This window comes from Carlito syrichta, unplaced genomic scaffold (assembly GCF_000164805.1).
Source record: "Carlito syrichta isolate Samal-C Ts95f unplaced genomic scaffold, Tarsius_syrichta-2.0.1 Scaffold309115, whole genome shotgun sequence".
NCBI lineage: Eukaryota > Metazoa > Chordata > Mammalia > Primates > Tarsiidae > Carlito > Carlito syrichta.
Window position 1 is genome coordinate 1,106,814 of NW_007253211.1, and position 9,720 is coordinate 1,116,533.

The 9,720-nt window shown below is 49.9% G+C and overlaps 1 protein-coding gene across 1 annotated transcript in view; it reads right to left on the minus strand.

Moving 5' to 3' along the window:
- Nucleotides 1-9,720, minus strand: part of ITPR3 (inositol 1,4,5-trisphosphate receptor type 3) — a 78,077-nt gene that overhangs the window by 52,553 nt on the left and 15,804 nt on the right. Inside the window, exon 2 of the mRNA XM_008066829.1 lies at nucleotides 7,174-7,244. Within this exon, the coding sequence (XP_008065020.1) occupies nucleotides 7,174-7,244 (71 nt within the window). The remainder of the gene's footprint in view (nucleotides 1-7,173; nucleotides 7,245-9,720) is intronic.

Consider the following 9,720-nt stretch of genomic DNA (forward strand, 5'->3'; position numbering starts at 1 on the left):
CTCACCTCAGTCTCCCAAAGGCGCGGGATTACAGGCTGAGCCACCAAGCCCGGCTCTCAACTTATTTATTTTATTATTATTATTTTTTGAGTAGAGTCTCACTCTGTCACCCAGGCGGGAGGGCAGTGGCACACTCCCGGCCACCGCAGCCTCCACCTGCTTGGGCTCAGCGATCCTTCCGCCTTAGCCTTCCAAGTAGCTGGAACTACAGGCACACACCATCATGCCCAGCTAATTTTTTGGTTTATTGTAGAAATGAGGTCTTGCCAAGTTGCCCAGGCTGGTCTCGAACCCACGGGTTCAAGCAATCCTCTCACCATGGCCTCCCAAAGTGCTGGGATTATAGGCGTGAGTCACTGTGCCCGGCCTAACTTATTTATTTTAGCTAGAGTCTCACTCTGGTGCCTAGGCTGAAGTGCAGTAGTACGATCCTGACTCACTGCAGCCTCTACTTCCTGAACTCAAATGATCCTCTCACCTCAACCTCACGAGTAGCTGGAACTACAAGCACATGCCACCATACCCAGCTGTTTTTTTTTTTGGTTTTTTTGTAGAGACTAAGTCTTACTGTGTAGCCTAGGCTGGTCTTGAACTTCTGGGTTCAAGCAATCCTCCTGCCTTGGCCTCCCAAAGTGCTAGGATTACAGGCATGGGCCACTGTGCCTAGCAACAATTTTCTATAATTTTTAAAACTATGTAATTTGTAGGAAGGCTATTTTTGCATGGTTGTCTAAGATATGGAACTAAAATGAATATATTTAATGAAAGAGAACGTTTGAACTTCTATATATTAATATAAAAAATTCTCCAGTAGGATCTGTCCACAGTAAGATTTATAAAGAAAACACAGCAAAGAACAAAATAGTGCCTGTAGAATGCTATGTCTGTGTAAAAGGAAATCTGAATTATATTTGTATTTGCATAAAGGAACACTGAAGGGCACATAAGAAACTAAAGACAGAGGTGACCCGAGGGGACAGAGGTGGGGGGAGACAGGGACAGGGCAGGAGCAGACTCTTGGTGTATATTTGTATGTTTTAATATTTGAACCATACGTATAAATTGCCTAGTCAGATTTTCTAATATGGTTGCCCTTGGAGAGAAGGGCAGCAGATGAGTGCGGGTAAGGTAGAGGACCAAGCTTTCCTCTTGATCCTAGAGCATGCATTTGTATTATTTTTTTAAAGGAAACAAAAAAAGAATAAGAGTAAATTTTCAAGTGGCCAATAAACACAAAAGTATGTTCGACCTCACTAGTAGTCAGAGGAATGCAAATTAAAGTCACAGTAAGATGCCATTTCACACCCAGCAAGCTGGAAGAAATTTAAGTGGGACAAAACCAAGGGTGGCAAGGATGTGGGCAGAGCAAGGGAAGTCGCTCTCACAGTCTGGAGATGCGAGCGTGACAGCCCCTGTGGGAGGCCACAGGGTCATTTCTCACGTGTGAGCATTCCTCCCATCCACCAAGTCCGCCACTCAGTACACATGGGAGGAACCGTGCCCACGAGCCCGGGGAGACTCATCGCAGCATAGCGGGTAGTTGCCAGAAGCTGGACACAGTTAATGGCCCATAACAGGAGACCAAGGAATGAATTGCAGTCAACAGGCAATGGAGTATCACATTGCAATTAAACAGATGAACTACAACCTTATGTACCAACACGGACAAATCTCAAAAAAAAGTACAGAATGAAAAAGTGCAGAAAGATTTGTTTAGAAGACTACCATTAGTACACAGACCCAAAAGCAATGGCAACAAAAACAAAAACAGACAAATGGAACTTAATTAAACTAAAAAGTTCCTGCACAGCAAAAGAAATAATCAACAGAGTGAACAGAAAACTTACTGAATGGGAGAAAATATTTGCAAATTACGCCTCAGACAAAGAGCTAATATCCAGTCTACAAGGAACTCAAACAACTCAACACGAAAAACAAACCCCATCAAAAAGTAGACAAAGTACATAAATAGACACTTTTCAAAGGAAGACACACAAGCAGCAACAAATATGAAAAAATGTTCAACATCGCTAATCATCAAAGAGATGCAAATTAAAACCACAATGAGATATCACCTCACACCAATCAGAACGGCTATTATTAGAATTCAAAGAACAACAGATGTTGGCGCGGTTGCAGAGAAAAGGGAAGGTTCATTTACTGTTGGTGGGATTGTAAACTAGTTCAACCTCTGTGGAAAACAGTATGGAGATTTCTCAAAGAACTAAAAACTGTATTACCATTCAACCCAGCAATCCCACTACTAGGGATCTACCCAAAGGTAAATAAATCATTAGATAAAGATACCTGTACTTAAGCTGGGCTCAGTGGCTCAGCCTATAATCCTGTGCCTTTGGGAGGCTGAGGTAAGTGGATTGCCTGAGCCCGCGGGTTCGAGACCCGCCTGGGCAACTTGGCGAGACCTCATCTCTACAATAAATCAAAAATTAGCCAGGCGTGATAGTGCGCGCCTGTAGTTCCAGCTACTCGGAAGGCTGAGGTGGAAGGATCGCCGGAGCTCAGCAGGTCGAGGCTGCGGTGGCCGGAAGCGGCCACTGCACTCCAGTCTGGGCGACAGAGTGAGACTCCAACTCAAAAAAAAAAAAAAAGAACAAAACCATGTCCTTTGCAGCAACATGGATGGAGCTGGAGATCATCCTAAGTGAACTGACTCAGAAATAGAAAACCAAACTCCACATATTCTCAATTATATATAGAAGCCAAATGGCCACAAAGGTGGAAATAATAGACACTGGAGACACCAATAAGGGGGGAGGCCGGAAGGGTTCAGAAATTGCCTATTGGGTACAATGTTCACTATCTCTGGAATGGGCCACCAGAGACCCAATCCTCACCACTATGCACCTGTACCTCCTGAATCTAAAATAAAAATGGAAAAAAAAATTATATATATATATATGAGGCTTAGAACATAGAAAATACTACCAGGCACAGTAGCTCAAGCCTATAATCCCAGCACTTTGGGAGTCCGAGGTGAGAGAACTGCCTGAACCTGCGGGTTCGAGACCAGTCTGGGCAATGTGGTGAGACCTCGTCTCTACAACAAATCACAAAAACTAGCCGGATGTGGTGGCCTGCGTCTGTAGTTCCAGCTACTTGGAAGGCTGAGGTAGAAGGATCGCCTGAGCCCAGCGGATGCCACTGCACTCCAGCCTGGGAGACAAGAGTGAGACTCCAACTCAAAAAAAAATCAGCCGGGCATGGTAGTGAGCGCCTGTAGTTCCAGCTACGTGGAAGGCTAAAGCAGAAGGATCGCCTGAGCCCAGCAGGTAGAGGATGGGGTGGCCGCGGGTGTGCCACTGCACTCCAGCCTGGGCGACAGAGTGACACTCCAACTCAAAAAAAAAAAAAAAAAAGAACATAGAAAACAGCTCCTATTGTTCATGGATATATCCTGATGTACTAATAGGAAAAGGGTTAAAACAGGCCCCAGAATGATTCACACCGGTTTCTGATGCGCGTGCATCTCTGGAGAGGCGGGAGAGGAAGAGGAAGGGAGGAAGATGCAGGGGGCATCAGTTACAGCAATGTTATTTCTTCAAAAATAAAAAAGATCTGAAATAAACATGGCAAAAATGATTTGACAAAGCTCAGCAGTGGGTACAAGAGGTGTGTGTTATTTTTCTCTTTACTTTTGTGTGGAATTGAAAAATGTCTTAATAACAATAAACCAGGCTTGGAGCACAGAGGGTAGAGAGGAGGTGTAGGCTGGGGGAACAGGGCTCCAGCAATGCAAAAAGAGGGCGGCTACCTCATTGCTCTCCTCCCTGGCACCTATCCCTCACCAGTCTGAGCAGGTCAGTGGCCCCACACACTTGTCCTGGGGTTGCTGCAGCGGGGGGTGTGAGCTCACAGCTTCCCCGAGGTCTCCCCTTTCCCCAGCGTGAGGAGGAAGAGAAAGAGAATGGCTTGGGAAGGGAAGGTGCCCCTACTCCAAGCCTGGTCAGCAGCACAGGACTCACAGCAGCTAGAGCCTCAAATAGAGTACAGGGAGCTGGGTTGGCGTGGGGTGCCACACACACTGGGGCACCAGCAGCCAGGGCTTCTCAGGGCCTCCCAGGGCCTCATCAACTCTGGAAAGAATTCCCTGAACATGCTGAGGCTTGGGGCAGCCTTGGAAGGTACCTGGAGCTGAAGCCACAAACAAGGAGCCATGCAGGAACTGACAGAGGATTCCTAAACCCACCCTGGTATCCCCCAGGGTCAACAGGTGAAGGGGGGCTAGCAGAGAGTCAGGCAGCAGGCTGTGAAGGAGAGATCAGCAATGACTCCTTGCCCCAAGATGGCGGGGGCAGAACTTCTGGGGGTCTCAGAACAAGGCCATCTCCAGTTACCACAGCTGACTTCTAAAATGCCTACCACAACCCCTACACCTGCTCTGGGTTATCCCCTCAGAGCTAGGACACTTGCAGGAAAGACATGGAAATAGCAAAACCAGGACGCCAGATCTGAGGCCAAGCCCCATCCCTCTCTTTTCTGGCTTCAGTCTCAAAACTGAAAACTCTGTTGTCCGTGTCTCTTGTCCCAAGAGACAAGAGCACTCCGACCTGTCCCTGCCAGCCATGGGGCTGCACAGAGACCTGGCTCTGTCCCAGTAGGCCAGCTCATTTCAGGTCCAAACAGGGTCATGGGGAGTCCGTCTAGAGGGGCCTCTGCCGGCCTCACCAAGTCACCAAGGGCCCAGGAGCTGGAGTGGAGAAGGGGGTGAGAGGGATGGAGTCTGAACCCCTCTCCCCCACCTCACTTTGCAGGCTGGGCCCACAGAGGCCACGGGACCACATGGATCCTGCTCACAGGCTTTGGGAAAATGGAGAGGAAGAGAGGGGGAGAGTGGGAAGGAACGAGGCGAGAAGTCAAAGGAGCGTTTGTTCTGCTAAGTGGCTTTTTTGTTGTCAAAAATTGGCCCCAAACGCTGTCTACTGGAAGCCTAGGGCAAGTCTTCCTCAGCCACACCCACCTCCCTGTCACCAGCCTGTCACACCACAAAGCTGCCCACACACACCTCAATGCACACAAATCTTCCCTTCTGGTCCCAGCCCCCTCTGGGCCCTGGCAGAGCCTACCTGCAAATCCTCACCACCCTCTCTCACTAAGCTCCTCCCAAGAATTCACCTAAATCTAAATCCCCTCTACTAGATGGCAATTTGCACTCCATCAGCGGCTTCAAAGCTCACCTATTTCTGGCTCCAGGAGAAGCCCAGGCCCCCTGGCTCTACCACCCCCAGGGAGCCAGGGCAGGTTAAATGACAAGGCTGTGGCTTCAAGCAGGGCTCACACGAGCTCCCTGAAACCCAGAGCCTTGGCCCAGTGGCTTCAGGGATGGGCTCAGTGGGAGGAATCCTGGGTGGGTCACATCAATGGTACACGGAGCAGCCAGGTCTTGAGTGGGGAGCAGGGACAGGAGGAAGCCAGAGGAAGGGCCTAGTGCATGCATTTATTCCTCAAATATGTACTGGACACCTGCCATGTGGCAGACACTGCAGATAAAACAGTGAACAAAACAAAACAAAAAACAGACATCCCTGCCCTGTTGGAGGTGACATCCTAGTGAGGGAGATAAATAATAAAAATAATTTGGAATACATGCAGCACGTCAGATTCATGCTATGGAGAAAACCTAAGCAGGGAGGGAAGTAGGGTGAGCAGTGCAATTTTATGTCAATTTTTTTTTTTAGTTTGGAGTCTCACTCTGTCACCCAGGCTTGAGTGCAGCAGCACGCCACAGCCACCGTAGCCTCGACCACTGGGCTCAGATGATCCTACCACTTTAGCCTTCACATGTGCCACCATGCCCGGCTGATTTTTGTATTTATTGTAGAGACAAGGTCTTGCCATGTTGCTCAGGCTGGTCTCGAACCCCTCTAGCCTCTGCCTCCCAAAGTGTTGGGATTACAGGTGTGAGTCACTGTGCCCGGCTCTATATCAATTTTATATTGAGTGGTCAGGGAAGGCCTCACTGAAGACATGAGACCTGAAGCCACATCAATATCTGCAGTAAGAACATTCCGGACAGAGGGAACAACCAGTGCAAAAGGTGCAGAGTGTGACGGATAAACATAACAGCGGGGAGACTGGTGTGGCTGAAGGGATGTGGGGGAGGGACGGGGGAGGGGACAAAGCGGGAGAGGCAGCAGGGCCAGACAGTGCAGGACAGGACACCCACAGTAGTAGGGTGTCCAGGGCCAGGGGCAGTTCCCACCTGTACAACCTAAGACACCTCCCCCACCTGGGCACAGCCCCCACTCAGAGTCCAGTGATGGAAGCAGGAACAGGACAGCAGGCGTGGGACCCCTCTGCAGACTGGGAGGAACCCAGCAGCCAAGGCCTCTGGCAGCCAGCCAGCCAAGAATGCCACAGGATTGTCTGAAATCCCAGTCCCCTCCCAGCATCCCTCTCGAGGACAATCCCAACTAATCTCTCCCCAGAGGAACAGCCACACGGGCAGACTTGGTGGCAGCAGGCCCGGCATGTTTGTGCCTGCCCCACCCTGTCCACCACGCCCAGGACCCGTCTGTCTGACTGTCGGTAGGTCTCAGCCCTCACAGGTAATCACAACAATATCACCTTACCCTGGTTTGGCACAATGACAGCCAGGATATCATTTAATCCTCACAAAGGCCCTCGGGCCTGCTGGGTGGGGCAAGAAGCCCACTGACCACGGAAAACACAGGGTCCTCACGAGGGAAGGTACTTTCCCAGGGTCACAGAGGTCTGGGCTCCAGAGGTTCCCCTAGGGCAGGAGTCACCACAGGAGGGGACTGAGGACATAAGTAGGGTCAGAAGAGTCTTGGTAACCCCAACAATGAAGAGACTGAGCCATAGGGATAGGCTCTCATCCTGGGCCTACTAAAGCCTAAGGCAGGTTTCTTTTCCATCCCTGTTCCCTTAGAAAATACCCAGTCACACAGACAAAGAATCTCTTAGTGGGGATTTCAGAGGAGAACGGGCCCCTGGCCAAAAGTGGGGTTTGGCCCAGAAGAAGAAGGGAGGGGTGCGTCCATGCCAAGATGGCAGCAGTGCAGGCAGGGGATTCTACCTATAGCAGAGTGAGGGCTGCAGAGAACCACCTCATCTCATCCAACCACTGGGGTTTATTGGGGTTGGGTAAATTCAGTCCCAGGTCCAGGACTTGGTGGCCGGGAGGGGTCTTACCTCGGAACTTCTTAGGAGGGTTGTCTAGGTCCCCAGCTGTAGGCTCCACCACACAGCGGTCATCCACCAGCCTGTGGACAAGGTAGCTGGATCAGTGAGGGAGAAGAGACCCATCTCCCCACAGATCCCTCCCTCAGAGCAGGAAGCACCTATCCACCCATCCATCCATCCCTCCACCCATTCATCTATTCTTCCACGCATCCACCTACCCATCCACTCATCCCTCTACCCATCTACCTATCCACCCAGCCATCCATCCCTCCACCCATTCATCTATTCTTCCACCCATCCATCTAACCATCCGTTCATCCATCCACCCACCCACCCACTCATCCCTTTACCCATCTATCTATCCATCTATGCATCCATCCATCCATCCATCCATCCATCCATCCATCCATCCAACCACCTCCCTACCCATCCATCCATTCTCTCACCCATCCATCCATTCCCCCCATCTAGCCATCCCTCCACCCATCCACCCACCCAGAGCACCAGAGTCCCCCAAGAAATGTCCTCCATCACTGACAAGCCTCCCACCATCAAGCCATTCTTGGCACCTCTGCTGAAAGGCAAGGTCTCTTGCATGGGATGGGAGAACCCCAGGAAGAACACAGAGGTATCCCTAGCCAACCCAAACCCCTAACTGAGCTGGAGCTGTCTTGCGGGGACTCTGCTGCCAGTATGGGATGTCACACACTGCAGGTGGTAACTCCCATCACAGCCCTGAGATCCTGCTTCCTGATGGAGAGGATAATGGGCAATGGGAGAAGGAGAGGGAAAGGGATGGAGAGATAAAAGCAGAAAAGAGGAAAGGAGAGGCAGAAAGACAGTGAGGAGATAAAAAGAAGAAACAGAAGCAGCGAGAGACTAGAGGCAGATGAGAGAAGCTTACGAGACCACCAAACTGAGTCTCAAAGGCGGAACAATGACTCTTAAGCCTTCCCAATCTCAGTCAAGCCCATTACACACTCTCCTGTCTGGCCCAACCTAGGGCCTGAAATTTGCCCCTTATAGCAATGGCTCTGGTTAATGTTACATCTCTGGGTTCTACCCATCCATCCACCCATCCACCCATCCATCCATCCCTCCACCCATACATCCATTCACCCATCCTTCCACTCATTCACCCATCCCTCTACCCATCCACCCATCCCTCCCCCCACTCACCTATCCCTCTACCCACTCACCCATCCATCTACCTATCCACCCATTCATCTACCTATCCACCCACCCATCCACCCATTCCTACATTTAAACTTTTTCAACGACACTCTAGCATCTATGATAAAATGATGATGATCACCCACGATCTCAACTCTATCTCAGCACCCTCACACCTGTTGCCTCTGGATTCTCACCAAGGAGCTAGCCATGAGCACCATTTTACAGAGGAAAAAACTGAGTCCAAAGTTTAAATAGCTTTTCTGAAGTCAAAGGGTGACTTCAAAGCCCATGCTCCTTCTGCACCTCCCTGCTTGGTTTGACTAACAAAGGTCTTCTGTGATCTGACCTCTACCCATGCCCCAACTGGCCTCACAATTTCCTTGCTCCAACTGTATTAAACCTCCAGTTGATCAAGGTCCCTGGAATTGTCATGTCTCGAGAGGCAATCCTGGCAGCCTGCATTGCCTTCACACCCACCCCACTCTAACCCCCAGAAGCCTCAGGCCTAGCAAACCTCCATCCTTCCACCCTTGGTTCCTCTCTCCTACTCTGTAAAGCCTTCCTTTGCCAGTACTCCTCTCTGTGGACCTCCTCCCTCCCCTATGTTCCCTCAGCACCTGGTCCTGGCCTCTCCCAGAGCTGTCTCTATCTACTTCTACACTTGCTGTGCTACACTGTGAGTTCCTTGAGGACAGGACCCGGTTTTTTTTCTCTTGGAATCACCAGCACTTTGCCCAGTGCAAAGTATTAGTGAGAGAGAGAGAGAGAGAGAGAGAGAGAGAGAGAGAGAGAGAGTGTGTGTGTGTGTGTGTGTGTGTGTGTGTGTATTCTTCATCCTGCTTCCTGGTCAGAGCTCCCAAAGTCCCTGGAACTTCCTGAGTGATACGGATGAGAAGAGCATCTTTTATTGTAACACTTGGATTTTGTCTTCAGTTTCTGAAATAGCTCTGGAGCAATAAAGATGAAATGGTATGAATTTTGCTTATACCAAGCTACTTTCGACCACACCTGAATTTATGTTAATGAGGTAATTTTTGGAAAGCCCCGAAGGATGAGGAGGCTGGTTGCCAGGGGAACTAACTATGTGATTAGAGGGTTGACATTTTCTGCCCCATTATGACCACTCCTGGAAAAAGGAGGCTGAACATTAAATTGATCACCAATGGCCAATGGTTTGATCAATCATGCCTATATAATGAAGTCTCCACAAAAAACCAAAAGGACCAGGTTTGGAGAGCTTCCAGGTTGGTGGACACATGGAGGTGCTGGGAGGGAGGCCCCCAGAGAGGGTCTAGAAGCTCTGCACCCCTGCCCCATACCTTGCCCTGAGTACCTCTTCCATCTGGCTGTTCCTGAGTTGAATTTTTTTTTTTTTTTTTT